Raw genomic sequence first — 18956 nt, 5'->3', positions numbered from 1 at the left:
TTCTGTTCTTTGTCAAATGTAAAAATTTCCTGGTAATGTGTTGGTGTGATTCATTTTAAAATGGTAATGAGGCGTGCGATGGTTCTCGACTTCAGTACAATGTATAGTTACTTGTTCGTGTTTGTAAACACAAGCAAATTATGTAAGAAATAAGTTTATACTTACCATGAACTTTGTGTTATTATTATTCGGGTAAACTGTCAAATATTAAGAAGCAGTTGTGCGGATTCGTTAAGCAACTAATAGTCTGGCTAAAGGATATTACAAAGCATCTGTAAACAACATTCCCTTGAAATCAAATAACACGTAGAAAAATTGTTGCACAAAAAGTGATGGGTCAGTCAGAAGTGAACTTTGTTAATCAAGAATAAATATAGGATACAAGACACGTGATCAGCAAAGCAAAATCGATCCGCGAAATCCATTCACATATAGCTAAGAAAATAGACGGAAATCAATTGGTTAATCAAAGGTGAACTCTAATTATATTCAATAGTCAAACTAAGTCTCAAAATGGTAAGATACACCTTGAACTAAGTTTTATTGAAGTATATTCTCATTTAGCTAAGTTATCGACGGAAACTGAAGCAGGATAACATCGGACAGGCAGACAGATGGCCGAAATTCACGTAACGGTATTAGCATGAACACAGAAGACATACTGTGTGTACGCTTGTAAGGGACGATTGAGTCTAGTAGAAATTGAAATCGACTATCACTGGCAAAATATTATATCTATCTATACATATAAGATGGCTGCAAACCACCAAAACAGTATAAAATATAGACTGTAATTGCACCTGTACATAATGAATTCGACATATGTTGGAAAATGAAGAAAAAAAAAAAAAAAAAAGGAAATGAAAGGCGCTATCATGATTCACTAGTGTTCAATCCTTTTTGAAATGATGGTTAACTTGACTCGTACACTGAAAAATGGAATTTAAATGTCAATACAGACAAAACAGAGATTGTTGTCTTTAGAAAAGGAAAACGACTTTTGCCTTTTGAAAGTTGGACTTTTAATGGTAAATCTATCGAAATAGTTGATAAATTTTGTTATCTTGGTTTAGTTTTTGATTATAATGGAAGATTTACTGTTGCACAAGGTACATTAGCATCTCAAGGAAGAAAAGCATTTTACCATTTAAAAAGGAAAATGAAATATTTTACCCTTAATACGGGAACAAAAATTTCATTATTCGAGACATATATTTCATGTATATTGAATTATGGATGTGAAGTATGGGGTTATATTACATCATCGCCACAAAACTGTGAATACTTCGATGGTTTACTTTGAAACTGGGAGATATTCTTTATATGTGCAACGAAAGATAGCTATAATGAAATATTGGTTGGAAATTTTAAATACTATCAACTGTGTCTTGAAATCTTGTTACAATGCTTTAGTTGAATTGAATGTCAGAAAACCTCATCGTAAATTTAATTGGGTTTATCAAATTAAACATGAACTATGTAATTTGGGATTTAATCATATCTGGTTAAACTAAAATGTATTTAATGAGAATATTTTTTTGCAAATGTACACACAACGTGTGCATGACGTATTTTTTCAAGAGTTACGCAATGCTTTTGATGTATCTTCCAAATGTTATCTGTACAAACATCTTGTGGATATATTTGGTATTCAGTTTTGCCTTAGTAAGCCCATTAATGTTAGATTAAAACAATTACTGAGTCAATTTCGCATCCAAGGACACAATCTTAACATTGAATCAGGTCGTTACAATAACATTCCGAGAAGTAAGAGAATTTGTACAGTTTGTGATCAAAACGATATCGAGGATAAAATACATTTTGTACTACTTTGTCCTACATATTCTGATTTAAGAAGTAGATACATTAAAAAGTACTATTATCGCCATCCAAGTGTCTATAAACTAATACAATCATTTTCCTGTAAAAGTGTGAAGGTTTTAAACAAACTTGGTAAATATCTTTTGCATGCTACAACTAAAAGAAAAACTCTCCTCGGTCAATAATTGTTATCATGTTGGAATAGTTTCTGAAAAATTACTGTTGTTGGATTAAATGTAATAGACTTTTAATTTTCGTGAATTACATACTGAAAAAATACTTTAAATCAACCCTTCGTGTATTTTTGGATAATTTAGTTTCTGTAGTGGTATTGCACTTGTGTTACCAAATTTCACAACGTCATGTTTATTGCTATGTTGTTTGTTTTCGAATATTTGCTACAGTATTTCTGTCATGCTGTAATGAATGAAACGTCTGTACATAATTATGTCTTCGAATAGAATTGTCCTCCGCCATACTTAAGAATTTGACACAATTTATTATGTATATTTGTATCCGATATGCTGTATTGCATTTGGAATAAAAAAAACAACAACCCTGTAACTAGTACTTGTCTATGTTAAGAAAATCACCTGTTGTCGTGGGAAAAAAACGATTTGGCTTGAGATTCTGACCTACTGAGAGAAGCTAGTAAACTATTTTAAGTTTCATACAACTACAGATTAACAATTTAACTTTCATTTTCCATATATTTTATACACTATTAACTGCCTTCACAAAATACATTTCGTGTAGGACACACGTTTAAAACTTTTTAGTTGAAAGTATGAAAATATCGATAACTTCAATGGGGTTTCTCCCAAAATTCATAATGCACACAGTGTTGCCGGAAGTGATGCGACCTAATTAGTGTTCGACAGGAGCGATAACTCCAATGCTTTGATCAAGTCACACAAGGAAGTTGGGAAATCCTTAAATCTCTCCAGATTTAAGATATTTCCTTTTGCTACCGCGTGTCCATATATATATATACACGGTATACTGCTGTCTTTACATCGTTAACAGCAGACTGAGACAGAAGAGTGGAAAACCTAAGGTATTTCTTTGTGAAGAGTGTTTGTTTACAGGGTAATGCATATGGAAAATGAAAGTAGTGAATCTATTTCGTTGTAATGTCAGCAAACAATATTTCATTTTATCAGAGACGTATCTATAACACAGTGTTATATACGGCTCTGATTTTATGGTATTTGAATTTAGGTATCTCTCTCTTTAGAAGCCAGAAGGTGTTTTACAAATAAGTTATACATTTTATTAGGAAAGACACTTTTTTTCTGAATCAAAGAATACTTCATTGATCAGTGTTAGGTACAAGTTACAATATATCAATTTATTATTATGTAGAATGCTAAAAATCAGAGAAATGTAAGCTGTTTATCAACATTTTCTTCCTTGTTTCAGTTATAGGAGGAAAATGAAATCAAACCAGATAGTCTCAGTATATACACAGGAAATGAGATGTATATAACACACAGGAAATGAGACATCCATTTTAAGTAATTCAAATGTTGTTCAGATTGTCTGTCACTTACTATACTAGGTCATTTGAGCATCATATGTATTATTTGATTCACTACATGCACTGTAATATACATAATGAAATTCTCAAAGTAAATTTGAATACAGCCAGTTTTGTGTCAGTAGTCAGATCTTGATCCTTTTTTATCATTAAATGGCTTGTATGATCTTCCATACATTGGTCAGTATGGTGATTGTTTTCTTTGTATTTTGTTTAAATGGTCAAACTTGCTTTGGTTTGAAAGGCAACATAGTCAAGCCCTGGAATCCCATATACCTGAACTTTATCATAAAAATATGTATTAATCTGTGATGTTATGTCAAAAACTATATAGAACTACATGGTTTTGTTTACAAATAATTTGAAGGGTTGGGTACTGCACCATGTGATCTGTTGCTCCTGTGACTAGACCAACACACAATGATGGACTACTACCTAAGCTCTGATGATGAAGGTATGTCAAATGTTATATTATCAACTCGCATCTTATAATGCGTTCCTCTGCTGTAAAAAGACAGTTTGAACCAGTTTTTAAATCACTTGGCCTGAAGGACCAAGTGAGCTTGTGGCATAATGCACTGTCCACCATCTGTCTATCCACCAATTAACCTACTATTCATGAATGGCTGACTGGATTTTGATAAAATTTTGTCAGAAGTATCCTGAGGGAAAGTGAACTTAGTTTTGGTGGCTCTAACAGAATAGAGGTTGCCTGATGGGGAGAGAAAATTCCTCAAGATCCTTTTTCTTTAGGATGTCAGGTTTCTGTCCTGATTTAGTATGAAACATTCTTGCGTAAAGGTGACTCAGCTTTGTATAAAAGATGGGTCTGACACAAGGTCCAGAGGAGCAGGGCCAAATGGGAGAAATTCTTTAGAAAAAAATGTAAGAATGTCAGTGTGGTATCCTACATCGCTATGTACATGTATTGTTATATAGGCACTACTTTATTATGAGACTGTGTGCTTAAGTATTAAAGTGGGAGTGTAACTGTATACACGGTGTCTGCCATCACTGAGTCTGAAGCAGACTTAAACTCGGTACACATCAGTCAGGGTTCTGTCTCAGTTTTCATGTAAAGTATCCTTGGTTCTGAAGGGGAATCAATTCTTTAAAAACAGTTGGTCAGGGCCTATTGTGACAGGACGGGTGTTGTACCATAGTGACAGTAGAGCAAATTCTTTAGAATTCTTCTGTAGGAATGTTGGGGTATGTCCCAATTTGGTCTGAAGCATTCTTGGGTGAAGGGGAATCAATTTCGTATAAACAGTAGGTCCTGGCCCTGGGATGCAGGGGGAATAGACCAAATTCTTTACAATACTTTTACTTTCCTAGAAGTATTCATTATTCTGTTCCAATTTGGTCTGAAGCACCATTTGGTGGAGACAAACTAATTTAGTATAAACGTTGGGTCTGATTATCTGGGGGCCTGAGAAGTGGGTCCCAAAAATGGAAATTTAGCAATTTCTTTAAAGTATTTCTTCTGTAGGAATGATTGCATTCTGTCCCAATTTTGTTCGAAGCATCTTTGGGTGAAGGGGAATCAGTTGTGTATAAATGGTGGACCTCATGCCCCCTTGGGTGGGACAGAATGGGCCAAATAGCAAAAGTGCTATATTCATATGACAATATGTCCATGAGATGGATCAGCAGGCTGTGATACCTTGGTCTTTAGGGAATCAATTATTTCAATCTGAAGTAAAGATCAAAGATGTGTAGTTTGAATTTTACCCAGTTTCTCGGGAAAGTCAGATGGAGGATTGGCCTTTGCTGTTGTGGTTGTACCTCTGGGAAAGACACTTTACCCCAGTTGCCTAGGATGGCATGTGGTGGGCCTCTTGCATGTTGTTCAGTGTGGTAGCCACCAGCTATCACAGGGAAAGGCAACTTTAAAATGACCATAGTAGTTGACAAGGTGATTAAGGCAGCAAACAAACAAATCATAACATGTGTCTTGCTGTTTCAGTGTAAGTACTGGAAATGCTTCATCATAATGCCTTATCCCCCTATGTTTGCCATGAGATTTATAAGGGCAGATTCAACAAGAGTTGAACTTTGAACTTATATCCTTAATTGCCATTTCCACACTTCACAGATTGACAGGTATCAAAAAGAAAGATAATTACCTTGAATTACATAGCAGTAGTAAGAAAAAAATTCTTATATTGAATGGTTTTTTTTCGTAATGTAGTGTTTGTTGCTCAAAGCTGTTAATGGAGTTTATTTGTGAATTTTTCAAGTTTTCTAGATTGCGACATTGGTTCAGTGTACAACTTGTAGATTTATGTTAATGTAATATACAGAGTCATTTATTTGTATCTTGTTACTGTTATGTCTTTGTACTCAATTTCCAAAATAATGAATTTTTCATGTTTTGTATAAAAGTGCCATAATTTGACAGTTATGAACTTAAACAAATGTTTAAAGATATTGACAGTATTGTAATAAATTACTCACTGAAATTAAGATAATCTAACACTCTAGCATGGAAAGAAAATTGAAAAACCCCTGAGAATATATATTTTTAGATCATCTTGTAGTTTTTATGTATTGTCTAATTACCGGTGTTGGTGTAAATTTCAATGGTTTGTTATTGATTGTTATGAAGTTTAGGAATTGTTTAAGTTATATATATGTAATCTCAGATGGAACACGATTAGCTCATGTTTCAATATAAGTTAATGGCAGGCTTCTCTGATTTATTTTGAAGTATCTTGTATTTTTGTGATTACAAATGACAAGAAAGTGAAATCTGACCACACCTATAGCTGTACTGTGTAGATAATGTCAGCATACTCAAGCTTTCACAGTCCACATACAAAAATTTTAGTATCTGCAAAATAGATTTTTCGTCATAAGGAACAATAACTTGGCCTGTCTGTCATCAAAAATAACCCAAAGAGGAAAATAGGATCAATAATTTTATTAACAATATAACAAAATTTATAAATTTATAAATTTATAACTTTGGGAAGAGTTACTATAACACCTTATGGTAAATTTTTAATTTTCTCTAAAGAGGAAGATGTACCTCCACTGTCAAGATTTTATCACATGGCTCGTCCTTCACGCTACAGCACATCAAACGATACAGATGAAGAAGATGATGAAGAAGAACCTACTACTCAACAAAGAAGACGTAGAAGGTCCCCTAGATTTACTACAATTGGTAAACTCAAGGCTACGGTCATCAAGGGAAACATCGTGGAAGAAACGGTAACTCAATACTGTCAAGTTAACTTTACATAATAACACTCCTTATGTGGAGGACTGAATAAAGTCCCATGTATTTGGTTCCTTACCCTGGAGGACTGAATAAAGTCCCATGTATTTGGTTCTCTACCCTGGAGGACTGAATAAAGTCCCATGTATTTGGTTCTCTACCCTGGAGGACTGAATTAAGTCCCATGTATTTGGTTCCCTACCCTGGAGGACTGAATTAAGTCCCATGTATTTGGTTCCCTACCCTGGAGGACTGAATTAAGTCACATGTATTTGGTTCCCTACCCTGGAGGACTGAATTAAGTCACATCTATTTGGTTCCTTACCCTGGAGGACTGAATTAAGTCACATGTATTTGGTTCCCTACCCTGGAGGACTGAATTAAGTCACATGTATTTTGTTCCCTACCCTGGAGGACTGAATTAAGTCACATGTATTTGGTTCCCTACCCTGGAGGACTGAATTATGTCACATCTATTTGGTTCCCCCTACCACATGTATTTGGTTCCCTAGAGGACTGAATTAAGTCACATGTATTTGGTTCCCTACCCTGGAGGACTGAATTAAGTCACATGTATTTGGTTCCCTACCCTGGAGGACTGAATTAAGTCACATGTATTTGGTTCCCTACCCTGGAGGACTGAATTAAGTCACATGTATTTGGTTCCCTACCCTGGAGGACTGAATTAAGTCACATGTATTTGGTTCTCTACCCTGGAGGACTGAATTAAGTCACATGTATTTTGTTCCCTACCCTGGAGGACTGAATTAAGTCACATGTATTTGGTTCCTTACCCTGGAGGACAGAATTAAGTCACATGTATTTGGTTCCCTACCCTGGAGGACTGAATTAATGTATTTGGTTCACAGAATAAAGGACTGAATTAAGTCATGTATTTGGTTCCCTATGTATTTATTTGGTTCCCTACCCTGGAGGACTGAATTAAGTCCCATGTATTTGGTTCCCTACCCTGGAGGACTGAATTAAGTCACATGTATTTTGTTCCCTACCATGGAGGACTGAATTAAGTCACATGTATTTTGTTCCTTATCCTGGAGGACTGAATTAAGTCACATGTATTTGGTTCTCTACCCTGGAGGACTGAATTATCTCACATGTATTTGGTTCCCTACCCTGGAGGACTGAATTAAGTCACATGTATTTGGTTCTCTACCCTGGAGGACTGAATTAAGTCACATGTATTTGGTTCTCTACCCTGGAGGACTGAATTAAGTCACATCTATTTGGTTCCCTACCCTGGATGACTGAATTAAGTCACATCTATTTGATTCCTTACCCTGGAGGACAGAATTATGTCACATCTATTTGGTTCCCTACCCTGGAGGACTGAATTAAGTCACATGTATTTGGTTCTCTACCCTGGAGGACTGAATTAAGTCACATGTATTTGGTTCCCTACCCTGGAGGACTGAATTAAGTCACATGTATTTTGTTCCCTACCCTGGAGGACTGAATTAAGTCCCATGTATTCAGTTCCTTACCCTGGAGGACTGAATTCAGTCACATGTATTTGGTTCCTTACCCTGGAGGAATGAATTAAGTCACATGTATTTTGTTCCCTACCCTGGAGGACTGAATTAAGTCACATGTATTTGGTTCCCTACCCTGGAGGACTGAATTAAGTCACATGTATTTGGTTCCCTACCCTGGAGGACTGAATTAAGTCACATGTATTTGGTTTCCTACCCTGGAGGACTGAATTAAGTCACATGTATTTGGTTCTCTACCCTGGAGGACTGAATTAAGTCCCATGTATTTGGTTCCCTACCCTGGAGGACTGAATTAAGTCCCATGTATTTGGTTCCCTACCCTGGAGGACTGAATTAAGTCACATGTATTTGGTTCTCTACCCTGGAGGACTGAATTAAGTCACATGTATTTGGTTCCCTACCCTGGAGGACTGAATTAAGTCACATGTATTTGGTTCCCTACCCTGGAGGACTGAATTAAGTCACATGTATTTGGTTCCTTACCCTGGAGGACTGAATTAAGTCAAATGTATTTGGTTCCCTACCCTGGAGGACTGAATTAAGTCACATGTATTTGGTTTCCTACCCTGGAGGACTGAATTAAGTCACATGTATTTGGTTCCCTACCCTGGAGGACTGAATTAAGTCACATGTATTTGGTTCCCTACCCTGGAGGACTGAATTAAGTCACATGTATTTGGTTCCCTACCCTGGAGGACTGAATTAAGTCACATGTATTTGGTTCCCTACCCTGGAGGACAGAATTAAGTCACATGTATTTTGTTCCCTACCCTGGAGGACTGAATTAAGTCACATGTATTTGGTTCTCTACCCTGGAGGACTGAATTAAGTCACATGTATTTGGTTCTCTACCCTGGAGGACTGAATTAAGTCACATCTATACATTACATCTATCACAGATATAAATTTTTTTTCTCATGTTCTATATTTTGTTTTATCTTAGGCTGATGTTATAGTGAATAGTTCTGTGAAAGAGCTCAAATTAGATAAAGGAATAGCCTCCAAGTGTCTGCTGGAAGCAGCAGGTGATAAAATCCAGTCAGAGTGTGATAGAGACTATCCTAATGGTATCTCCCATGGTGATCTGGCTGTGACCAGTGGAGGAAACCTCTCCTGCCAGAAGATTTACCATGTGTGTCTTCCGAAATGGACAGGTCCCGAAGAGGAAGAGGTAAAATTGAAGATCTCCCTGGCACTTAGATCCATGTTGTCTTACAGACAAGTTTTGAAGAGACATATTTCATAAATTTGTGAAAGTTATCAATTTGTCTCATAATATATGTCATATTGTAACCTTTCTACCTTTGATAAAATGGCTCTTGTAAAGGATTTTTCTATTTTTTAGTATATTCTTAGATTAATTCTAATCTATAAACTTGTTTACCGAACAATTAAGCTAGAGAACTGCAGAAAACAAACATTGGTCCTGTTGTAAACTTGGATATAGAATTAATGTAATGTCCAGTAGTACATGTTTTTTACATGTTATGGTGTGTGTTTAACATCATGGCCTTAAAGCACATTCAAAGCCACAGATATTGATATAAAATCCTGATCCTTGTCATGTAGTTTTTGCCACTTCTCTCAGTATATTGGAGAGCTATCTGAATGAATTAATTATCTTTTATCTTACCCTGCACAGATAGATTCATGCTTTTTACTGGTGTGATATTTCCTTGTCTCTTACCTTGAACAGGTAAATCTACACTTTTTACTGGTCGTGAGATTTCCTTGCCTCTTACACTGGACAGGTAAATCCACATTTTTTAATGGTGTGAGATTTCCTTGTCTTGTAACCTGGACAGTCAACAATACAACCATTGAGACAACAAAATCACATACAAGTACCTAAGAAAGCCAGCAGGATAAGAGAAAAATAATCATTTACTCCCTTGCTGGTGAGATAGGGTGATCTCAACCCAAGGGAAAAGATGTTTAAGTTCCAAACACTTAATCATCTTTCCCTTTGGTTTGAGATCCACCAATTTCACTTACAAGGAAATTAAAGATTATATAATTCTCATTACAAAGTCAACCAGGTCAGATAAGTTAAATTATTGATGATAAAAATGAAACCACAGAGTGAGATTATCTGTTGTGTTACCTAGAACATTTTTGTACAACAGGTGATGGAATCGCTTATATATAAATGTCTTGAGAAGGCTCACCTCAGTAATAAGACCTCCATAGCCTTTCCAGCTCTAGGAACCGGATACCTTCGATACTCTCCAGACAGGGTAGCAAAGATAATGTTCAGGTGCTTACAAAAATTTGATGGAGCTCATAAGTCAACGACTTTGACTACAATTTATATGGTTATTTTCTACAAGGATCACAAGACATTTCAGGTAATCAGATGTGCTCTAATTTTAAATCTCATAAACATTCAAACACCTTGCTATCTGCTAGAAATACCTATCCGCAGGCAGTCTGAGAATCTTTGGTATTGTACTGTAGTAGCCCTGGGGAATAATGATAGCATTTACTTATTTACTTATATATTTAATTATTTATTTATTTATTTATTTATTGAAAACTTAAGTAAATGCATTACAGTACATCAAATAACTTACCCTTTGTAGTCAAAATATTTTGTAGATATCTAACTTGCTAACAGTGAGTTTTTTCCAGACCACTTGTAGGTACAATGAAAGATAAAAAAATCAATCTTTTTTTGTGTGGGGTGTCAGTCCAAGAAATTGTCATGGGTTGGCAAAAGTTATGCTGTTTTCAAGATTTGCCTTTTGGTAAATTATATAATATTATACATATACAAATGTGTGATTGAGTATTAACATGCTGTTAAGATCTTTGATCAAACATCTACAATTTCATGTGGGTTTCATGCAACATCTTGTTTCTAACTCATCTAATTACAAACACAACATGATAATAACGGTAAATAAAAACATTACTCTGCTAGCAATTTTACAGTTGTTTAACAGGATTGTGTTGTTTTTACAGGATTGTGTTGTTTTTACAGGATTGTGTTGTTTTTACAGGATTGTGTTGTTTTTACAGGATTGTGTTGTTTTTACAGGATTGTGTTGTTTTTACAGGATTGTGTTGTTTAACAGGATTGTGTTGTTTTTACAGGATTGTGTTGTTTAACAGGATTGTGTTGTTTTACAGGATTGTGTTGTTTTAACAGGATTGTGTTGTTTTAACAGGATTGTGTTGTTTTAACAGGATTGTGTTGTTTTAACAGGATTGTGTTGTTTTTACAGGATTGTGTTGTTTTAACAGGATTGTGTTGTTTTTACAGGATTGTGTTGTTTTAACAGGATTGTGTTGTTTTAACAGGATTGTGTTGTTTTAACAGGATTGTGTTGTTTTTACAGGATTGTGTTGTTTTTACAGGATTGTGTTGTTTTTACAGGATTGTGTTGTTTTGAACAGGATTGTGTTGTTTTTACAGGATTGTGTTGTTTTTACAGGATTGTGTTGTTTTTACAGGATTGTGTTGTTTTGAACAGGATTGTGTTGTTTTTACAGGATTGTGTTGTTTTTACAGGATTGTGTTGTTTTTACAGGATTGTGTTGTTTTTACAGGATTGTGTTGTTTTAACAGGATTGTGTTGTTTTTACAGGATTGTGTTGTTTTAACAGGATTGTGTTGTTTTTACAGGATTGTGTTGTTTTAACAGGATTGTGTTGTTTTTACAGGATTGTGTTGTTTTTACAGGATTGTGTTGTTTTTACAGGATTGTGTTGTTTTGAACAGGATTGTGTTGTTTTTACAGGATTGTGTTGTTTTTACAGGATTGTGTTGTTTTTACAGGATTGTGTTGTTTTTACAGGATTGTGTTGTTTAACAGGATTGTGTTGTTTTTACAGGATTGTGTTGTTTAACAGGATTGTGTTGTTTAACAGGATTGTGTTGTTTTAACAGGATTGTGTTGTTTTAACAGGATTGTGTTGTTTAACAGGATTGTGTTGTTTTTACAGGATTGTGTTGTTTTAACAGGATTTTGTTGTTTAACAGGATTGTGTTGTTTTAACAGGATTGTGTTGTTTAACAGGATTGTGTTGTTTTTACAGGATTGTGTTGTTTTTACAGGATTGTGTTGTTTTTACAGGATTGTGTTGTTTTTACAGGATTGTGTTGTTTTAACAGGATTGTGTTGTTTAACAGGATTGTGTTGTTTTGAACAGGATTGTGTTGTTTAACAGGATTGTGTTGTTTTAACAGGATTGTGTTGTTTTTACAGGATTGTGTTGTTTAACATGATTGTGTTGTTTAACAGGATTGTGTTGTTTAACAGGATTGTGTTGTTTTAACAGGATTGTGTTGTTTTAACAGGATTGTGTTGTTTTTACAGGATTGTGTTGTTTTTACAGGATTGTGTTGTTTTTACAGGATTGTGTTGTTTTAACAGGATTGTGTTGTTTAACAGGATTGTGTTGTTTTTACAGGATTGTGTTGTTTAACAGGATTGTGTTGTTTTTACAGGATTGTGTTGTTTTTACAGGATTGTGTTGTTTTTACAGGATTGTGTTGTTTTTACAGGATTGTGTTGTTTTTACAGGATTGTGTTGTTTTGAACAGGATTGTGTTGTTTTTACAGGATTGTGTTGTTTGAACAGGATTGTGTTGTTTTAACAGGATTGTGTTGTTTAACAGGATTGTGTTGTTTAACAGGATTGTGTTGTTTAACAGGATTGTGTTGTTTTAACAGGATTGTGTTGTTTAACAGGATTGTGTTGTTTTTACAGGATTGTGTTGTTTTTACAGGATTGTGTTGTTTTTACAGGATTGTGTTGTTTTTACAGGATTGTGTTGTTTAACAGGATTGTGTTGTTTTTACAGGATTGTGTTGTTTAACAGGATTGTGTTGTTTTTACAGGATTGTGTTGTTTTTACAGGATTGTGTTGTTTTTACAGGATTGTGTTGTTTAACAGGATTGTGTTGTTTTAACAGGATTGTGTTGTTTTAACAGGATTGTGTTGTTTAACAGGATTGTGTTGTTTAACAGGATTTTGTTGTTTTAACAGGATTGTGTTGTTTTAACAGGATTGTGTTGTTTGAACAGGATTGTGTTGTTTGAACAGGATTGTGTTGTTTTTACAGGATTGTGTTGTTTTTACAGGATTGTGTTGTTTTACAGGATTGTGTTGTTTTGAACAGGATTGTGTTGTTTTTACAGGATTGTGTTGTTTTAACAGGATTGTGTTGTTTTGAACAGGATTGTGTTGTTTTTACAGGATTGTGTTGTTTTTACAGGATTGTGTTGTTTTAACATGATTGTGTTGTTTAACAGGATTGTGTTGTTTTAACATGATTGTGTTGTTTAACAGGATTGTGTTGTTTTGAACAGGATTGTGTTGTTTTAACAGGATTGTGTTGTTTTAACAGGATTTTGTTGTTTTAACAGGATTTTGTTGCTACAGCCCGTGCCTTCGCTCAGAGAGGCTGTAAGTATGGAGAGAAAGCAGGAACATAACTATTTTAATTATTTCTTTAATTATTACAACTCTGCAAGTTACCATATCTTTCTTGTAAGAGGCCTATAACAAATGATAAACCCACTCATATCTATTGTAGTATAATAAGCCCAACTCATTATGTTGAATGAGAATTTATGCTTTGAGCCAGTCTTTAATAAGCCCACCTCCTTATGTTGAGTGAGAATTTATGTTTTGAGTCGGTCTTTAATAATCATGTCTCCCTACCTTGATTCTGAATTTATGTTTCAGGCCATTTTCCAATGAGCCCAGCCCTCTCCACTTTGAGTCAGAATTCATATTTTGGGCCAGAGAGCTCACCTCACCACTTTGAGTCAGAATTCATGTTTTGGGTCAGACTTTGATTAGCTCACCTCCCCACTTTGAGTCAGAATTCATGTTTAAGACCAGTGTTTGTTACACCCTCCTCCTTATTTGGAAGAGTGTATGATTTGAGACAGCCTTTCTATTCTATATCGTACATCCTTGCAGCAACTGGAGCAAGCGTTCAGACAGGGTCCCCCACTGCTGCTTCATCACAAACAAAGATTGGCAAAGTGGATTTTGGGGTTGTTCATGATAAAATGGCAGAACAGAAGGTACATTAATTTTGTATTGTTCAAGTATAGTATACAAATTTTGTTGAAATAATTTTAAAGTTGAAATATGATTGAATTCATTGTAATTGGATTGATACAGATATTCAATGTGTTTTAATCCGTGTGATAAGTATGCTACATTGACTGATTATAGACAATGAGTTCTGTGATACTTATGCAAATTTCAAATTTTTCCAAATTTTCATGAAATATAATATCGTTCCGTAAAGATGATTGTATCCTAACAGTTTAAGATTCAAAATCCTATTTTGTTTTATAGTTGTTTAAAACTGCACTTCTATTTGTAAAAAGATAAAAGTCCAATTTTTGAAGTAGAATTTATGTAAATTGACATTCTGCTTGCAGGTGGATGTGATTGTGAACAGCACCTCGAAGGATCTGAAATTAGGTCGAGGATCGGGTCTGGCTAAGTCTCTGTTGACTGCTGCTGGCCAATCCTTACAATCGGAATTAGACGATTCTTATCCAAATGGAATCGTTCCTGGACAACTAGCCATCACTGGGGGTTACGATCTTCTGTGTAAAAAGGTTTATCATGGGACGTTCACATCTTTTTACTCCAAGCAGACTGGAAACAAAAGACCAGAACAGGTAGAGCTGGTGTATTGTCTATAATTAACACAAGGGGGGTGGGGGAGTGGGGGGAGGCACAACGTCCCGCAATCAATTAAATCCGGTAAAAATTCTTCCTAGAACTGCTGTGGATACCGGAGGTATGCAGAATCTTCACTAAATAAATGTAATATAACCGTAAGGAGTGAGCACGACATGACCAGTTCCGATCCAATACGTGATTTATTCCTGCCACTTGTTTCAGGTCATTTAGTCATTTAGACGTTTGGATTTTACGGTTTTATCAGCCACAATTAGTAATATTGATCATATTGTTGACTTTTTTCCATTGAGATATCTTAATATTATAATGTCTAAGGTCTGATATAGATGTCTGAGAAAGCTTAAGTAATACGGAACAGTGAATTAATTTTTAACAGGGATATAATTTATGATTCTTAATTGTTTTTTGTTTATCCATTAATAGTTATTTTTTTCCAGGTTCTCGGTGACTTTGTACAAAGCTGTTTGACTGAGGCCAGTAAAAAAGGCTTTACTTCAATTGCCTTCCCAGCCCTTGGAACAGGCTTTCTGAAGTACCCCAAGGATACTGTAGCTAGTGTCATTGTGGGTGGCATACGAGATTATGTAAACAACCATCAAACTAGTCTCTTAGAGGTCAAGGTTGTTGTGTTTGGACAGGATTGGAAAGATATTGAACAGGTAACATTGGGTACTCCTTAACACCTGTATAGAAAAGATTTACCTCAAATACCCTTGTAGGAAAGAGCTCGACTCATACATGTGTTAGGAAGAGTCCGAAAAACCTGTGTAGCAATTTGTTACCTCCACCATACCTGTGTAAGATAGTGATATCATGAATACTTGTGTAAAGAAAAGCAATTTCCCATAACTGTTTATTTCCCATACCTGTATAAGATTGGCCATTTTTTCTTACAGTGTCAGGTACAGATATCCCGACCCATACCTGTGTGTGATAGTGATATCTTTCGTCCTTGTATATGTAAGAGTTACCTCCCATACATTTGTGTTATCTTTCTGTAACTTTTGTAAGGTACAGTTTGTTTTGTAATTACAAACACAAGAACAAGACATGGTGAAGTTTTTTTTTCAATGATGTGATTGGCAGTAATACAAGAAAAGTATGTTCTTTTGATCAGTTGTCTTTTCAAGTTCAAATGTATTCATTGCAAAGAAAGATAACACAACTAATCAGATTAAACAATGTAGGCCAGTATTTATTGTAAAGGGTTTATTGTAGACAGTGTGAACAATAATAAGTGTATTCACTGTACAGAGGTCAGTATGGACAGATTTTCAGTGTAAACAGCAGTTAATGCATGCCATTGTCACTAGCTGCAGTATTTGAGTTAAAACTAGATTGTATGATCTGCATGACTTGTTTTGTTTACAGGCATTTCAAGATGAACTTCAACGGAAAAAACCAGTCCAAAGAACAGGTATGGAAATAAGTCATAGACTTTGTCAAATCTGCCTTATATATAGGTCTTTGGCTTACACTTCGTGCACTCTTTCTGTCAATAAAACAAATTTTGCTTTCAGTATGACAGGAACAAAATGAGTTGGTTAGCTCGTACATGTTTTATTTTGATTATGGATGATATTTCAATGTCTTTGTCACAGTTACTCCAGCCATTCCACCAAGAAACAGTAAGGCTTATCTCAAGTATAAGTACATGGAGACGCCACGCCCACCTCCCTACTGGACCAAGTACAGTCACAGCAAAACTGTCAAAGAATGGACTATGGATGCCAAATCAACGCCAACGCTGGTAGCCGTTGATGCACAGACTTTGAAAACCATTGAAAATGCCTTTAAAAAGACTGGGATGGCATCTCGTACTGTAGTTAAGATAGAGCGACTGGAGAATATTAAATTATTCGATAACTACCTCCATATGAGCCAGCTTTTGTTTCGTCAAGCTTACGTTGAGCAGAGTTTTAAGGATCTACAGAATGTTACCGGATCCAGGGGTCAAGTTGTGACTTCAAAACATCTCGATCAATCCATGAGAACATATCTTAATGACGAAATCAATGAAGTATATCTATTTCACGGTACAAAGAGTCCCTTTGTCAATACTATAACACACCAGGGTCTGGACAATCGGTTAGCCAGCAGTGGAAGAGTAGGAAATGGAGTTTATGCAGCTGAGGTGGCTTCAAAGTCAAGTCAGTATATTGGTATGTATCCTCTAGACCCTACATTACCCTACAACTTGTTTTTATTAACTCTAATCTCAGTATCTAGAAAATAGAAAAAAGTTTTATCTCTGTTTGAGCTACAGAAAGTCACATCTAGATTCTCTTTAATATAATCTTGTGTTGCAATATTAGATTTCAATGTATTTAAAGATGTAGATATCAATACCTCTATTTCGAATTTGCCAAGTTTGAACCATCATTACCATTTTTGACAGATTGCGACGCCCAAGGCCACAGTTTCATGTTCCTAGTGAGGAATCAATATAAGATTTCAATGTATTTGAAGATGTAGATATCAATACCTCTATTTCAAATTTGCCAAGTTTGAACCATCATTACCATTTTTGACAGATCGCAACGCCCAAGGCCACAGCTTTATGTTCCTAGTGAGGATGTGCCTAGGAGACATCTTCATCACCAAGAGTAGTCAAAGCTTCCGACGACCCCCGTGTAGGACCTGTTCTACGTCGGTCTGTAATCAGCACACGGAAGTCTTTACATCGGTTGTAGCGGATGGCGGAAGCTTTTCAGATCGCGAGTTTGTAGTATATGATCAAGATCTGACCTACCCGGAGTTCCTCATCACGTACAAATAATGCAATAATGACTATTAAGATCAAACGCAAATCTTACTCAAGATCTTGAAACGGCATCGATTACGATGTACTTTACATGCTATGGTATCAAATTAGTGGAAAATTACATCAAATGGTTACAAAAAGATAAAAAATCTGTAATAATGTTTAAATATTATAGATACAAAGTTACCATGGTTATTCATGACTACTAAACCTGGCCAGATTGTTTTTGTTTTGACTAGCTATCTATATTTCTATATAGTTAAGTTCATGATATGTAATCCTATATAGTCGAGAGCTGGATTTTTATGGACTGAACGTGTACACTATATATATACATGAGTATCAGTGTAAAAAATTTGATGGTTTTATTTTACGTACTCAACAGAGCGAGGACATAATCTTGCAATGTACCTTTACAATTATGCCTTTTTACAGCTTCATTTATGTCTGCAGTAAGTCTCTTGAAATGAAAGACAATATAAGGAAATCTGGTGACACTTTGATCGTATTGTGGTTGGAAATTCAATTTGATTTAAAAGTCATTTGCTTTCCATTGTCCAGTGTTTGTTGAATGAGAAGTTAAAAAGAACCTATTTTGTCTGTGTTTCCTGAATTTGTGAAATCCAATTGCATATATATTATGTTGGATTTAAAACGGTGAGATCACTTGGCTGTGACTGAAGATAAGAAATGCTAATGTGTCTGTGTCTATGGTAAAACTCATTCTAATTTTTGTAAATTATGCATGTTAAATTAAATTTGAGATCGAAAAGACGAAGGTACCACTTATGATCTTCTGGTCATTTTTTACTACTACAAAAAAACAAGAGGCCCAATAGGCCTCCATCATCACCTGGCTATTTCAGCTATTCAGCCATTTAACTCAATTGTTGTTGTTAACCATTTACGTTAGTGAAGCAATGAAAATTATTATGCAGCATCTGTAGCGCCACATAGGTTTTTAATTCATGTACGAGTTGAAATCCTGAATCGCTTACAAAGGTCATACTGAATGACTTTAAATTATTATACAAATACATGTATTTCTGACAATGTTTCAAATAACTAAAGATAGTATCTGGAAATTGAAGTTTCATTTCTGTTATATAAACAATAATTAGATAAAATGCATCAGATCAAATCTGGGCAAAATCCAAGCAGTCCTACTGGTGGAGTAGGATTTGAAAGAATTTGTGCTATTTCCCATATTGGGCCCCACTCCACGATCAGACATTCACTCTTTCTATGTAATTAATTCCCCTAACCAAGAATGATTCAGACCAAATATGGGCAATATCTGCTCAGTTGTTTACAACTAGTAGTGATTTGTAGAAAAATTTGATGGACAGACAGACCAACGACCTTATAATGGATGTCACAATATGACATAGACTCAGCAGTCCTTTGGAGTTTCT

The 18956-nt window shown here is 35.3% G+C and overlaps 1 protein-coding gene across 1 annotated transcript; it reads left to right on the top strand.

The window, feature by feature from the left end:
- Positions 1-2794: 2794 nt before the first annotated feature.
- LOC132561924 (protein mono-ADP-ribosyltransferase PARP15-like) lies at positions 2795-18280 on the top strand. Its single transcript, XM_060226639.1, has 12 exons — positions 2795-2878; positions 3729-3815; positions 6381-6577; positions 9039-9266; positions 10222-10443; positions 13472-13511; positions 14034-14140; positions 14507-14752; positions 15215-15436; positions 16149-16194; positions 16379-16939; positions 17312-18280. The coding sequence occupies exons 2-12, from the start codon at positions 3782-3784 to the stop codon at positions 17554-17556; spliced, it is 2148 nt and encodes a 715-aa protein (XP_060082622.1). The 5' UTR covers positions 2795-2878; positions 3729-3781; the 3' UTR covers positions 17557-18280.
- The last annotated feature ends 676 nt before the right edge of the window (positions 18281-18956 follow it).

This window comes from Ylistrum balloti, unplaced genomic scaffold (genome assembly GCF_031769215.1).
Source record: "Ylistrum balloti isolate Yb309-2 unplaced genomic scaffold, AGI_CSIRO_Ybal_v1 Utg371308, whole genome shotgun sequence".
NCBI lineage: Eukaryota > Metazoa > Mollusca > Bivalvia > Pectinida > Pectinidae > Ylistrum > Ylistrum balloti.
Note: the sequence above shows the minus strand (reverse complement) of the source record. Positions and strands in the feature narration are given on the sequence as shown.